Genomic DNA, 16948 nt, shown 5'->3' with positions numbered 1-16948 from the left:
CACCCCACCCCTTAACAAATTGAGATGACAGTATGTCCTACACGTTGTCATACCATACATGGTCCTGCATGTTGGACCATCTTCTTGTTTGACATGAAATTTACTTTTTTTTGTTATCTGAAATTTTTTTCAAGAAGCTTTTAATTTTTAAAAATGCAAATTTTAAAACAATTGTCATATTGAAACCACTGATCAAAATTAGAAATATTTTGAGAAATTCTTTGCCAGAAGTTTTATTCCTTGAGCTAGAACTTAAAGTGTTGGTTACTCAAAAGCAACTATGCAACACCGGCCTCTGGTGATCAGCACCACAACATACGACAAACCCTTCTTAGTAACCATTAGGCTGCCAAGGAAGAATCAAGTTCTCAACCACCAGCTTTCAGAATTGCCCCTTGTCTGTTGGGTAATGAATATGACAAGAGTCAAAATAGTTGAACCCATGAACACCAAGAGTAGAAGGTTTCATGCAAGAACCAGACCTCTTATAGTCTGCAAGAAAAATCTCAGAATCCAAACAGATAACATCAACCAAATCAATGCATTGCTGGAATGTATTAGTCAATGTACTCTAACTAGTATAAAGAATGCTGGTAACGGCTGGAGAGCTTTTGATCATAATTCTGCTCAAGCAGGAATGGTCTGAAGCTAAACCCCTTCACCAGATATTGACAGCAGACCAAACATGCAATAACAGCCGTAAGCAGAGTTTGGTAGAATTATTGTTTTACAGCACCATGAAGATGACAATCATGATAAACATGGACAGCTCACAACAGGAAGAAGACAACCTTAGATAGACACACCAGTGCCGGTGGCACGTAAGAGAACCATCCAAACATGGCTGTTGCCAGTGCCGCCCCAACTGGCCTCATGCCGGTGGCATGTAAAAAGCATCATCCGTTCATGACCATTGCCAGCCTCGCCTGGCCCCCGCGCCGGTGGCACGTAAAATGCACCATCCGATCGTGGTCGTTTGCCAGACTCGTCTGGCACGTAAAAAGCACCTACTACACTCACGGAGTGGTTGGCGTTAGGAATGACATCCAGCCATAGAAACACTGCCAGATCAGACTGGGCCTGGTGCAGCCTTCTGGCTTCTCAGACCCCAGTTGAACCGTCCAACCCATGCTAGCATGGAAAGCGGACGCTAAATGATGATGACACACAGCTAACAAGAAGACTAACGTAACAGATATGGCTAAAAGCAACAAAAGAGAATATAAACTATAAGGGACATTTTAATGTTGGCACTTTGGATGTTATTTGAAGGAAAGACTTGACTCTGGTCATTGACGAAGCAAAAGTAGAATGTTGTTAATATGGGATTGAAATGAGTGTTAACTGAATGTGTACATATATAGGGAGAGTTTATGAAAAAAACAAAAGACGAAAACAGGTGGTGTATAAAACAAGCAGATGTATTAGTATAACGCTCAGGAATAGAAAAAGTCTTTTACATTTCGAGCCTGCGCTCTTCTACAGAAGGGGACACAGAAAAAAACAAGGAGAGAAAAAAATGTGTGTAGTGGCTAACGATATATCATGGCGACTCACTATATATATATATATATATATCTTAATAAAAGGAATTCCAACCTTGTCTGATTTTCATGTTTTATTTACAATCTTATAATGATATTTGATAATATAATAAAATAATAGAATGTTAAATGTTCATTCTGATTGAACTAGTACTTTCATGCATTGAATTCTGCAATCTTCGGGTTCATGTAGTAGTGGTGACAGTCATGCTTCACAATTTTTGACTGTAGCGAGATGATTGAATCTGTGCCTTAAATACAGCTGTGTAGGCTACAGATTGCTAGGTTTTGCAAACTCTATTCTGACCAATCAGTGTGTAGTATCACTCAATTACTTAAGCTGATTGGTTTAGGCGTCACGCTTTGTTGGACATGTCAAGAGTCCTGTATCTTAACCCTGGCCGAAGCAGCAATTGTTGGGCTGAGACAAGCATGAAGATAACCAGAAGTGGAATGATAGTGAATTAATGTGGGGGGAACTGTTTATTTGTTGAGTGAAATCAGATTAAGATGATGTAGAAAAAAAAATCTATCCTACAATAATAGAAATGAGAAATAAGTTAAAAAGGTTTTATTCTATTCCACATTCATAGAATGACTATTGGGATGTGATTAGCTATGATTGACTTCAATGGACTATACAAATGGTATGGATTTAATCTTGGCGCTAAGAATAAATATTCTAAATCAAATTAATGCTACAGATTAAGAAATGAACTCTGCATTCTATAAAGTTTGGCCATCGTACATACATGTGTGCATCGTGCATGGAGTTGGTAGTGAGTCAAAAAGGGGAACTGATGGAACATATATTTATGCATAACATACAAGTGAGTTTACATGATCTGTGTGTTCATACAAGTGAGTCTGTAGAAACTCTTCCATACATACATGGATTTACATTACATGATTGTTGTGTGTTTTCAGTAGGTAGGAATTCAGTTTATAAAGTAATATACAGTTGTTTTAGGGGTCTCTGTGGTAATAAAAAAAAACTGTGACCCCAAAAATTAATGAGTTTTGATAAAAGTGTTTTGGGTCTGAACCCATAATGGTCTCTGCTTGATGAAGCAGTATAAATGTTGTGTTAGTTAATATTCTGAGTTATGTCAATGAGTATCATAAGGGGGGACATTCCATTTTGCTACTCTCAGCTGGGGGTCATGCCAGCTTCTACATAGACCTACACCAGTGTTGCATAACCGGCCAACTCAAAAGTACCCTTGGATCATAGGGTGACATGCCATGCTTGAGGAGACCTATTGAGTCAAGTACATCAACATCAAATTACAATCAAATGGGAATTGTAGTTGCGGTCCCCGTGCCAGTGGCACATAAAAAAAGCACCATCCTAATGTGGTTGATACCAGCTCCCTTGCCCCAACTGACTTCTGTACCAGTGGCATGTAAAAAGCACTATTTGAACGTGGCCAATGCCAGCACCGCCTTGACTGGCTCCCGTGCCAGTAGCACATAAAAAGCACTATCCAATCATGGTCAATGCCAGCCCCCTCTGGCCCCTGTGTCAGTGGCACGTAAAGAGCACCCACTACACTCTGAGTGGTTGGCATTAAGAAGGGCATCCAGCTGTAGAAACACTGCCAGATCAGACTGGAGCCTGGTGCAGCCTCCTGGCTTCCCAGACCCCAGTCAAACCGTCCAACCCATGCCAGCATGGAAAACGGACGTTAAATGATGATGATGATGATGATTAACTTTCTCGGTCTCTTAAAACTCATGGCACTGCACTTCACCATCCTAAGCCTGTCTTTGAAGTCCACCAGCACCACGGCTGGAGAGTGTTTTTGCTTGTTGAACCTGAAGGAAGGACAACCAATGCCAATGACCTTTACAGGTTCTCCAAGACCATTGAGATTGATGTTGTTAATGTTCCTGATTTGTAAATCAAAACCTGCTGAGAAGGTTTGAGTAAGGAGAGAATTCCAGGAGACCAAAGTTCTGGCCAGAAAGGTAAGTGAGTAGTTCAGGATCTGCTGGGGTTTAGGTGTAACAAGGATGAAGGGATGAGATGGGAATATTTGCATAATCTAAACAGAGAGAAACAATTCTAAGTGGTCAGTGGGCAGCAGACTATTGAACACCATAGACAATCAGAGGATAATTTCCTGATTTATTAAAATTACCTACTTCCAGGTGTGTCAAATAGTAATTAAGATCAGCTCTAGGTGAGGAGGGGGGAGATCATCTCAAGAATCAAAAATTCTCCAGAGTTGAGATGCCACCAAGGGAAAGGACCAGCTTACTGTCTGGAGATAAGAGGACAGCCGTGGACGTGTGTTTCTGTCTTAATAGCCACCAGCATAACTGACCAACCTTACCTCCAAATAGCCAAGGGACTTACAGAAAAAAGAAAGAGTTGAACACATTTATGGCCAAGGAAACTTGCATGATTTCTAAAACAAAAATGCGTGGAGAGGGATAAACTCAGAATGGCCAATGGCAGCTGAAAGGTGATGGAATGAACTCAGCTCACAATCACTGGTTTTAAAACTGAGAACCTCCACTACTGGTTGCTTGAATACCCACCTCCAATTCCTCTAAATTCTACCTTTGTTTCTTTGTAACTGTGTGCCACTTGTTTATTCTTCCCATCCACCTTTGCCCACCACAACCTTTCTCTCTCAGTTACTCATATCACACACTCTCTCTCTCTCTGATCTTCCCTCACAACCGAAATCTCACTCTCTGCATCGCCTTCATTTACTGCAAATGTCACCTCATGTAATTTTTATCCACATGTGTTTAAGAAGTTTGCTTTTGCTTTCCATCCACATGGTTCTGGGTTCAATCCCACTGCATGGCACCTTACCTAAGAGACTTCTACTAAAGCCCTGGGCCGACCAAAGACTTGTGAGTGGATTTGATATATGGAAACTGGACAGAGTGTAAGCATCTTGAGAGAGAGGTTGGACATAAGGGGCTTCAGATGTGTGCAAGAGATGCAGCTACGCTGGTATGGTGATGGGATGCGTATGGACAAAGACAGTTGTGTAAACAAGTGCTAATCTCTGTGGAGGGAACCTGTAGTAGAGGTAGACCCAGGAAGACAAGGACGAGGTGGTGAAGCAGGATCTTCAAATTTTGGGCCTCTTGGGAGCAGTAACAAGTGACCGAGACCTTGGTGGTATGCTGTGCTTGAGAGGACCCATCAAGCCAAGTGGAATCATAGTCATGGGCAACACTGGTGTCACATAACTGGCACCCATGCTGGTGGCATGTAAGAAGTACCTTTCGAGTGTTGGGCCTTGCAGAAGTAAAGTGGCTGGTGACATGAAAAGCTCAAGTAATGACAAATAAGCGAAACCTTTGGCGTTCTGTTGTGCTTGAAAAGACGACCCATCAAGCCAAGTAAAACCGCAGTTGTGGCAGATACTGGTGTTGTGCAAATGGCACCCATGTCAGTGGCATGTAAAAGCACCCATTACACCATCAGAATGGTTGGCATTAGGAAGGAATCCAGCTATAGAAGCCATGGTAAATCAGACTGGAGTTTGGTGCAGCCTTCCAGCTTGCCAGAACTGGTCAAACCGTCCGACCCATGCCAGCATGGTCAACGGACGTTAAATAAAGACAGATAGATAATGTGTGTGTGTGTGAATATGTTTGTCCCTCAATACCGCTCTACAACCGGTGCTAGTTTGTTTACGTCCCCGTAACTTAGCGGTTCGGCAAAGTGGTGAAATAGAAGAACTACCAGACTTGGGGCAAAATAAACTCAAGCATCGGTGTCGATTCGTTCGAATACAAATCCTTTCAAGACGGTGCTCCAGCATGGCCGCACTCAACTGACTGAAACAAGTACAATATTATAAACAAACAAACCCCGTTCTAATCCATTCACTTCTTTCTCACTTCCGCCCGCCATTATTCCATTTCCATCCGCGACCGTCCAAGACATTTCATCCCAAACATTGAACATCTTCGTTCGACACAACAACCACCAATATATAAATATATGCGACATTAATAGGTTTTCAGAAAGATGCCGGCAGGAGGTAAATACTTGTCAAAGACACTATTTGTTAAAAATTCTATGATAAATGTCGAATTTTGTGGGGGTTCTTTTTTAAAAACAGAATTTTCTGAGTAAAGACGACACGGAAAGAGAAACCCGAGAATTGTCAGTTGCATTCATTTTCGCCGACATCGTTTTTATTAATTAATATTTGCGGCTAATTTGTACAACATTGAAAATATTTCGTTAATTTAATGAAAGCTTTTAAATGTTTTGATATCGTGTGTTTAGTTTAAATCTACCATCGTAATATTATTAGGGTCCTGATATATAAAGTCAGAGAGAGAGAGAACGAAATAGAGGAATTAACAAGGAGAGAAAATGAAAGTATTAATTTTGCTTCGTGGCCGTTTAAAGTTCCGAGTTAAAATTCGGCCTTTCGTCCTCTCGGGATCGATAAAGTAAATTCCAGTTGAACACTGGGGTCGATGTAATCGATTTATCCTTTGCCTGAATTTGCTGGCCTTGTGCCAAAATTTGAAATTATTATTATTATTGAGAGAGCAGCGCATGCCATCATTAGTGAAACTGGGGTACAAATATACGAAGCCCGTCTGATAAGGGTGCACCGGGCACCTGCAGCACAACCCTAAGTGCGCGACATGGTGATCGCGTATCAACGTAAACAGCGCATGAGCTTGCAGGTGAATTTTCTTCAGGTTGAATAACCCATTCCCGCTCAAAGGGTCCCGGAATAATTATCATTATTAATTTCGCCGAGGTCGACTTTGCCTTTCATCCTTTCGGGGGTCGATGAATTAAGTACCAGTAGAACACTAGGGAGTCGATCTAATCGACTGGTCCCCTCCCCAAAATTTCAGGCTGTGTGTCTTTAGCAAAATGGATTGTTATTATTATTTACGGATCTGAGTTCAAATTCCGTCAAGGGTGACTTTGCCTTTCATCCTTTTGGGGTCAGTAAAATAAAATACGAATCAAGATGTGTACCCCCACCCCCGACTTTGTTCCCTCATAACTTCGGCCATGCTAGAGCACCCCCTTTAGTCGAACAAATCGACCGCAGGACTTATTCTTTGTAAGCCTTATACTTATCCTATCGGACTCTTTTGCTAAACCGCTAAGTTACAGGGACGTAAACACACCAACATCGGCTGTCAAGCGATGGTGGTGGGGACGAACACAGACACAGACACACACACATATATATGTGTGTGTGTGTGTGTTTATGTATATATACGACAGGCTTCTTTCAGTTTCCGTCTACCAAATCCACTCACAAGGCTTTGGTTGGCCCGGGGCTATAGCAGAAGACACTTGCCCAAGGTGCCACGCAGTGGGACTGAACTCAGAACCAAGTGGTTGGCAAGCAAGCTACTTACTACACAGCTACCCCTGCGTCTCTTGGGATTTATGAGAAAGAATTTTCTCCGAAGGGGTGAAGAGAGGAATTTCGGAAAATTCACACGATTCGACATTTTTCCCCTCATAACTTTCAGGAAAATGGATATCTTTTAATGATATTTCATGCAAATACCTTTCAAACGTCAGATTAATTATAAAGAAATTTGTGGGGAAAATTTTTTCCGAAGGGGTGGGGAGAGGAGTTTCAGGAAAACGAAGTTTTGGATCAGGAAGACCAAATAAGTTAGAACTACTCCGTTTTGAGGAGGGTTTTCCCCCATTTTTTTTTATCTCACCACAACCTTCAAAATGTTGGGAGGGGGGAATCTTTGTATGAAAAAAAATTTTTGAAAATTTTTTTTACAACTTCCCCACCCCTTAATATTTTCAAAGGAAAAAGTGAGTGATTTAAGGGAGATTTGGCTGTTATTTCTAGCACATCCAAAGACACCCTCCTTTCTTTCTCACTCTCTAATGTATTGATGTTTTTCAATATTTTTCTGCCCATAAATACATTTATACGCTATAAAAAAAATTGGAAAATTTATTTTTTTTTTTTTTTTTGCAACCTCACTCCCTGCCTCCAATTGCTTCTGTTTAGAAATTAAAATATTGGAGAGCCTGAGAAGGTCATTGCTGGCATTTATCAACAGTTCATTTTGATAGTATACTTTTCTGTTAGAAAATTATTTTTCTTACTTACATATAGGCGCAGGAGTGGCTGTGTGGTAAGTAGCTTGCTTACCAACCACATGGTTCCGGGTTCAGTCCCACTGCGGGGCACTTTGGGCAAGTGTCTTCTACTATAGCCTCGGGCCGACCAAAGCCTTGTGAGTGGATTTAGTAGATGGAAACTGAAAGAAGCCCGTCGTATATATATATGTATATATATATGCGTGTGTGTATTTGTGTGTCTGTGTTTGTCCCCCTAGCATTGCTTGACAACTGATGCTGGTGTGTTTATGTCCCCGTTACTTAGCGGTTCGGCAAAAGAGACCGATAGAATAAGTACTGGGCTTACAAAAGAATAAGTCCCGGGGTCGAGTTGCTCAATTAAAGGCGGTGCTCCAGCATGGCCGCAGTCAAATGACTGAAACAAGGAAAAGAGTAAAAAGAGTATACACACACACACACACACGGCTTCGCTTGATTGAGGTGGGGGTAAAATTTTAAATTATAATTTTGTTTTTTGTTGCTAGTATTTCGCCAATGGACCACGCGTGTGTTACTTCTGCATCATTCCATAAAATGTGTTTAACGGGAGAAAAATATTGGAAAAAAAACATCAGTACATGTGAGTGAAAATGGTAGGTGGTTTGGTATGTGCTAGAAACAACAGCCAAATCTCCCTTGCATCATACACCTTTTCCTTTGAAAATATTTGGGTTTTTTACCGAAAAGGCTCATGGTTTTTAAGTTAAAAACAATTGGCTGGAATTGGTCCAGAGTGGGATGATGAGGTTGTACAAAAAAAATTTTCTGAAATTTTTTTTCTTAAAAAGATGCCCTCCATCATTTTGAAAGTTGTGGTGAAATAAAAGATGGGGAAAAAAAGAATGGAGTAGTTCCAACTTATTTGGTCTTCCTGATCCGAAATTCCTCTCCCCACCCCTCCGGAAAAAATTTCCCCCCACAAATTTCTTTATAATCGTAATATATGCCATTTGAAAGGTATTTGTATAAAATTTCATTAAAAGATATCCATTTTCCTGAAAGTTATGAGGGGGAAAAAGTCGGATCATGTGAACTTTCTGAAACTCCTTTCTCCACTCCATAAGAAAAATTCTTTCCCATAAATCCTGATATAATAATAATGAAATTATTGCAAACAGTGCTCAGGTGCACCACAACTTGTCAAAAGCACATAAAGTATATGCAGTAATGTACAAATGTCTGGAAAGTGAACAGTGTATGAGTCAGATACATGCTTGTGTGTGTATGGAGGGGAGAAAATCAGGTGTAGTGTTGGCGAATCTCAGGAAGCATGGAAGTTTTGAAGGATGCAGTGCTCCGACAACTAACAGCTGATGCTGGCAATCTGTTCCATGCTTCAGCAACTCTTAGTGGGAAAAATGTTTCCGAAAGTCATGGGAGCTGTGCTGTTTTCTGACTTTGTAAACATGTCCACGGGTGTTAGACAGGTGGAGTTTGAAAAGATACTCAGAGTTATTGTTTGTACTCTGAAGTGGTACTTGTGGAGAATTTCATTAAAAAGTATCCATTTTTCTAGAAGTTATGAGGCAACAAAGTCAGTGGGGTACACATCTGTAGTTATGCCCCATCAAGTACTGGGTTCGTCATAATCAAATGCTGCTGGCCCTGCACTGAAATTCGAAATGATTATTAATTGTTCACGCAACGAAGCTGGGAGAATCATTAGCGCATCGGATAAAAATACATTTTGCGCAATCCTTTGCATTCTGAGTTCAAATTCTGCCCTTTGTCCTTTTGGTGTCGGTGAGCACTGGGGCCAGTGTAATCGACTAGTTACCTCTGCCTAAAAAATTACTGATCTTGTAATAACATACAAAACGATTATTATTATTATTATATTGTATATGGTGTAGGCGTAGGAGTGGCTGTGTGGTAAGTAGCTTGCTTACTAACCACATGGTCGCGGGTTCACTCCCACTGCGTGGCACCTTGGGCAACTGTCTTCTACTATAACCTTGAGCCAACCAAAGCCTTGTGAGTGGATTTGGTAGATGGAAACTGAAAGAAATCCATCGTATATATGTATATATATATATATGTGTGTGTGTGTGTGTGTATGTTTGTGTTTGTCCTCCCAGCATCGCTTGACAACCGGTGCTGGTGTGTTTACGTCCCCATAACTTAGCAGTTCGGCAAAAGAGACCAATAGAATAAGTACTAGGCTTACAAAGAATAAGTCCTGGGGGATCGATTTGCTTGACTAAAGGTGGTGCTCCAGCATGGCCACAGTCAAATGACTGAAACAAGTAAAAGAGATGTAAATCAGTGATTCCCAAACTTTTGCAGGCTGCCGTCCCCCTGACACCCAGGCCACATTCCTAGCGACCCCACCCCAACTAACCATCACAAACCGACCCCTTTCTGAAGCAAATTCAAAGCAACTGTATTTCACAAATAAAGCTTAACCTAATGAAACCATTATTTTCTTGTTTTTACATGAATCGCTTCCCCCATTATCACCCCACTTTTCTTCAATGCCCCCTTGGAGCTAATACCTCCCACTTTGGGAACCACTGATGTAAATAATAATAATTCGGTGCCAGTGTAGTATGTGATCTACAGCAACTTCAATCTAGACTAACTTGTGATTTATATTCAAAATGTTGTTATAAATTTCAAAATTAGAATTAGAGAATGAGTTAAACATTTTAAAAAATCGGAAAAATTTTTATTGATTTTTTAAATTTCATATTAGAACCATGAATACTGTGACTGTTTGTATACAGCATGGGTCACCATCATTGTCGTTTGACGTCCACTTTCGATGCTGGCATGGGTTAGACTGTTTGACTGAGGACTGGCAAGCCAGGAGGCTGTACCAGGCTCCAATTTCATCTGGCAAGGTTTCTACAAGTGGATGCCCTTCCTAACACCAACTACTTTACAGAATGTACTGGGTGCTTTTTACGTGGCATCATCACCAGTACCCTTCCTGGGCAAGGACTACCAAGACAGGTTTGGGATATCAGTTTTGTTCTGTTGTGGTGAGCAGGCCATCTTGTGTACAGCCAAACACCAAATGCCTCAGTCCTTTCTCATCTCCTTCCTATGGCTCAGTGTTTTGAGATTGGCTTCCAATATTTCGTCTGATGTCTTCCTGGGTCTCCCTAGGCAATAACAGTTGGTGTTGGGAAGGACATCCTGCCATAGAAACCGTGCCAAGAGAGACTATCAAACCAGGTGTGGCTGCTGGCCTCGCTAGCTCCTATCAAACTGTCCAACCCTGCATGGAAAATGGGCATTAATGCTGGCATGGGTTGGACGGTTTGACTGAGGGCTGGCAAGCCTGGAGGCTGCACCAGGCTCCAATCTGATCTGGCAAGGTTTCTACAGCTGGATGCCGTTCCTAATGCCAACCACTCCGAGAGTGTAGTGGGTGCTTTTTATGTGCCACCAGCACCAGTCAGGCGGCACTGGCATATCATTTAAAGATGCAATAAAGAGAATTTGTTCATTTGGTCTTAAAATCTTCCAACAAATGAAATCTAAACGAGATTGAAAGTCAGTTTAGATCACAAACTATACCAGAAACATGTATGTAGATCACATACTACACCGGCACCAATAATTCTTTCTACTAAAGGCACAAGGTCTGAAATTTGGAGAGAGAGGCCTAGTCGATTGCATCAACCCCAGTCTCACTGGTGCTTAACTTATTGACCCTGAAAGGGAGAAAGGCAAAGTTGACCTCGGCAGATTTTGAATTCAGAACGTAAAGATAGATGAAATGTTGCTAAACATTTTGCTTGGTCTGCTTACAATTCTGCCAGCTCACCACTTGGAATAATAATAATAATAATAATAGTGATAATAATCCTTTCTATTGAAGGCACAAGACCTTGAAATTTTGAGGCAGTGGACTAATCGATTACATCAACCCCAGTATGCAACTGGTACTTAATTTATTGACCCTGAAAAGATGAAAGGCAAAGTCAACCTTGGCAGAATTTGACCTCAGAACGTAGCGGCAGACGAAATGCGTATTTCTTTACTAGCCACAAGGGGACAAACAAGGACAGACAGACAGATTAAGTCGATTATATCGACCCCAGTGCGTAACTGGTACTTATTTAATCGACCCCAAAAGGATGAAAGGCAAAGTTGACCTCGGTGGAATTTGAACTCAGAACGTAACGGCAGACGAAATACGGCTAAACATTTCACCCGGCGTGCTAACAATTCTGCCAGCTCGCCGCCATATAATGATAATAATAATCTTTTCTACTAAAAGCACAAGTCCTGAAATTTTGGCGAAGGGGTAGTCGACTCCATCAACCCTAGTGTTCAACTGGTGCTTATTTCATGAGCCCCTAAAGGATGAAAAGCAAAGTCAATAACGATAAGAATCGATAGATTTGTAATATACAATGCTTAAACCATACAACTCTATACAAATGACGGTTTCTGGTGGACTAAAAAATTTCCACCTGTATTCTGTCGGATTACCCTCAAATCAAAAAAAAAAAAAATGTCAAAAAATAGATAAAATTATAGTCAGATCAAAATAATTATGGGTAGATGGGACACATCTGACTAAAATAAAGTGAGCTACTGGTTAAGAAAAACGAAAGCGGATTAACTGAACATACAGGATCATACATGTATGGAAAAATGGAGACCACCTCCCCCCCCTTGTGGGATGAAGTTAGAATAATAGACAGAGAACACCACTGGAAAATACAGAAGCTAAAAGAAGCAGCATATATGCTGGGACACAACAACCTCCTAAGCAGACCGAGTGCAGATAGGAGTAGACTATGGGAATCAGTGTTAAGGAAGGATAGGAGAATATTAGATTTATAAGCCCTAAAAATTCACTCCATAATTGCCCATGGACATATGGCGTAGTGGTTAAGAGTGCGGGCTACTAAACCCAAGATTCCGAGTTCAATTCCAGGCAGTAACCTGAATAATAACATTATAGAAATGAGAACTCAGGTTCGAAATTTCCCCAAGACAGGAGGGTATATCAGCCGAAACGTTGTGTTAACAACAAACAAGATAAGGACAAATATCTGTCAAATGTAAATAATATAATAAATGTCTGTGTTTGTTACACCCTCCATCAACCGCTTGCCAACCGGTGTTGGTTTGTTTACATCCTCATAGCTTAGCAATTTAGCAGAAGAGACCAATACTATAAATACCAGATTTAAAAAGAAAACTGTACTGGGGATGGGGTGCAATTTGTTTGACTAAAACCCCTTGAGGTAGTGCCCCAGCATGGCCACAGTTAAATGATGAACAAAAAAAAGGTATCACCCACATAAATTTACCAATCCGAAAAAGAACTTCAATTCTTTGTTATTAGAAGCCTCATTAACATTTCATATTTTCTGGATTCCTCAGAGTTGGAGTATCTCCTCAAAATGATTTCTTCTTACCATACGTATATTTGTGGCTCTGAATTGATTTGGGTTCAAATCCTATTTGCCATCCTGAGAGATTCTTATCCCTTTTTATCTCTTTTACTAGGGTCAGTTATTGGACTGCAGCCCTGCCTGGAAGTGTTTAGGCAGACAAATCAACTCCAGGACTTATCTTTTAAGCCTGGTACTTATTCTTCTAATCTCTTTTTTGCTGAACCATTTAAGTGATAGAGACATAAACAAACCAGCACTGGTTGTCAGCCGATGGTGGGGGACAAACACACACACATACATAGGCTTCTTTCTACCAAATCCACTATGGTCAACCCAGGGCTGTAGTAGAAAACACTTGCCCTAGGTACTGCGCAGTAGGACTGAACCCAAAACCTTGTGGTCAGGAAGCAAGCTTCTTACCAATGATTTTTCTATTGCATGTTATAGAAAAATGGTAGATGAACATGTTTGGTGTCATCGTAAGTTATTTCGTCTTGTCCCTCTCAACAAACCAATGCCTGGTGGTAGTGATTTCTTCAGTCTTTATCTTTTGGAATTTGGTGGTAAGCATTTTGGAGATTGAATTTTGCCAGAATTTCTTCCCATTTAATGTGCAAAAGCTGGTTCCATATGATGGGAAGGATCAATGCTGGAACAAGTCCTCCGATTAACTCCCTTCTCACCTCTGCTCCTCTCTTCAACATTATTGACATAACATTGAAATGAGTGATGATAAGCATACCCATTAACATCACTCATCTCAATCATACATCAGTCACATTGTTTCTTTCCTCTCAGTTCTATATTCTCTATGTTTCCTTTGCTGTCTTTCATTGTCTATGGCCAATACCATTAATATGCCATCATCGGAATAGCCATTATATTTTATACTTTCTTTATATGTTTCAGGGTTTCTAATGATATTGAGATTTTGAAGACCAAAGAATGACATTACCAAGGACACACTGTGAAGTAGTATTTCTTGTAAAGTGCCATTAATTTCCCATTCCTATAATACACGGCATCAAAATTGACTGAGACTTTCCTCTCATATAACGTCTTTCATCAGTTCTGATTTGTAAGTTCCAGACAAATGTATAAGATACCAACTTCATTTGAAGAAAACAGTCTTTATTGGAAATATCCAAAGAAATATTTTTTTACTGAAAATTATGGGAGAAAAGTCGCTTTCTATTTAATGAGAAACACTTGAAATTATGGAGAAGAAACTAAATGAAAGACTGGATGATAACAGAAGAGAGACTGGCAAGAATGAGGTTCCTCTTCATCAGACAGAGAAAGTGTACAAGTGTGACACATGTGGGAAGTCTTTTAAAACCAGAAGATGTTTTATACAACATAAATTGCTCCATGTGCAATCTAAACATGTGTGTGATGTATGTGGGAAAAAGTTCTCTACAAATCAATGTCTATCTAAACACAAACGTATTCACACAGGAGAGAAGCCGTATAATTGTGATATTTGTGGGAAAAAATTCTCTGAAAATTGTATTTTGTTGAAACATAAGCGTATTCACACAGGGGAGAAGCCATTTCATTGTGATATTTGTGGGAAAACGTTTTCTGAAAATAGCAACGTATTGATTCATAAACGAATGCATACAGGTGAGAAACCATATCAGTGTATTGTTTGTAAGAAAGCATTTTCAGTGAAAAGTAATTTATCAAAACATAAACGTACTCATACAGGTGAAAAACCCTATCGCTGTGATGTCTGTGATAAAGCTTTCTCTGCTAACGATACTTTATTCAACCACAAACGTATTCACACGGGAGAAAGACCCTATCATTGTGATGTCTGTGGGAAAACATTTTCTGAAAGCAGATCTTTGTCTACTCACAAACGTATTCACACAGGAGAGAAACCATACCACTGTGATATTTGTGGTAAAGCATTCTCTAACAGTAGTTCTCTGTCGACTCACAAACGTATTCACACGGGAGAGAAACCTTACCATTGTGACGTGTGTGGCAAAACATTCTCTAAAAGCAGCAACATATCCATTCATATTCGAATTCACACAGGAGAGAAACCATATCGTTGTGACATTTGTCGCAAGACATTCTCTGAAAATAGTACTTTATCTAAGCATCGACGTATCCATACAGGAGAAAGGCCATACCATTGTGACATCTGTGACAGCACATTCAATAATAATAGTTCGTTATCAACACATCGGAGATTTCACACAGGAGAAAAACCATATCATTGTGATATCTGTGGCAAGACATTCTCTGTAAGCAGTTCTTTAGCGAAACACAAACGTACACACACTGGGGAAAAACCTTACCATTGTGATATTTGTGGTAAGACTTTCTCTGAAAGCAGTTCTTTATCCAAACACAAACGTACACACACGGGAGAAAAGCCATACCTTTGTGATATTTGTGGGAAATCTTTCTCTGACAGCAGCTCTTTTTCCAGACATAAACGCAATCATTCAGGAAAAAGCTTACCATTGTGATTTGTGCAAAACTGCATTCACTGCTTGTAATTCATCATCTACACCAGTGATTCTCAATCGGGGTCTATGTGACCCCTTAAGGTCCATGTGACCCCTGGGGTTCATATAAGACTTTTGGCAGTCCACACAAGCTAAGTAGTAAATTGGGTCCACAAGTAGTATTTTATGAACCCATGAAAAATTTTGCTTCAGATTTATTGGAAGAAACAGCTAGGTTTCTTTAAGGTTTAACATAGTTCAGACTCTACGATTGAATATCATCATCGTTCAATGTCTGCTTTCTATGCTGGCATGGGTTGGACGGTTTGACTGAGGACTGGTGAGCTAGAAGGCTGCACCAGGCTCCAATCTGATCTGGCAGAGTTTCTATAGCTGGATGCCCTTCCTAACACCAACCACTCCGAGAGTGTAGTGGGTGCTTTTACATGTCACCGGCACGGGGGCCAGTCAGGCGGTACTGGCAACAACCATGCTCAAAAGGTATTTTTTACATGCTACCTGCATGGGAACCAGTCTGGCAGCACTGGTAACGACCACGCTTGAATGTGCTGGTAAGGCGACGCTGGCACCGATCACGTTAGAATGGTGCTTTTTATGTGCCACCAGCATGGGAACCAATCCATGGCCCAGGCAACAATCATGCTCAGATGTGCTTTTAACATTCCAATGGCACAAGTGCCAATCAGGTGGTACCGTCATTGGCCACGTCAGCGATTTTGATGTGAAAAGCAAAATAGGAAGCATCTATAACAAATGGCCAGGGGTGGGGGTCACCAGAATAAAACAGTAATCAAAGGATTCGATCGGCAGAAAATGGTAGAGAACCACTGGTTTTCTCACTAAAGATAAACCATACACACCAGTGTGATATCTGCAGAATATAGTTGAGAATATTACTTTCTGAAATCCTCATCTTCATTGAGCAAGATCATTCTTCACAATTGGTACTGATGCTCTTCCCACCCCAGCCCTGCTGGAATAAAAGACGTATTTATTTATTTTGGGGTCAGTGAGGAATGATATGGCTGTGCTTTTGACCTTTGTAGACTGTGACTGGGTCACAGTTGGTGCAACGAAAACTTTGATACCAAATTAATAAATATTTAAGTGAAGTTAATAGTCTTCGTGTGTTTTTGAGCAGCTCTCAGGGTCGTAATTGCTTCAGTTCCAACAGAAGGTCACATAGCAAGTCACTTGCCAGACTAATATGCTTCTGAAAGGATTTAAAATGAAGGTCAAGGGCTTTGGGGAAAACCATGCAGTGGTGATTGGGAATGAAATCTTGAGTGTGGCATTGTAGGGGGTGAAGGATGGACTAAAATGGTTAGTGCAGGGTCTGGTGAAGAGGGTGGAGTGGACAGTACGGATGAAGAGAGGAAGAGTGAAAAGTGTATTGGGTGGAGTTGTGAAGAAGAGATGCCACTGGAGTGGCGATGGAGAAAG

General features: G+C 40.7%; 1 protein-coding gene across 1 annotated transcript; it reads left to right on the top strand.

Annotated features, from left to right (window-relative positions):
- The first annotated feature begins 5408 nt into the window (after positions 1 to 5408).
- On the top strand, positions 5409 to 15708 carry LOC115213945 (zinc finger protein 271-like). The gene is made up of 2 exons (XM_029782948.2): positions 5409 to 5560; positions 13929 to 15708. The coding sequence occupies exon 2, from the start codon at positions 14237 to 14239 to the stop codon at positions 15503 to 15505; it is 1269 nt and encodes a 422-aa protein (XP_029638808.1). The 5' UTR covers positions 5409 to 5560; positions 13929 to 14236; the 3' UTR covers positions 15506 to 15708.
- Positions 15709 to 16948: the final 1240 nt, after the last annotated feature.

Source organism: Octopus sinensis, linkage group LG7 (genome assembly GCF_006345805.1).
Source record: "Octopus sinensis linkage group LG7, ASM634580v1, whole genome shotgun sequence".
Taxonomy (NCBI): domain Eukaryota; kingdom Metazoa; phylum Mollusca; class Cephalopoda; order Octopoda; family Octopodidae; genus Octopus; species Octopus sinensis.
This window is presented reverse-complemented; position numbering and strand designations above follow the sequence as displayed.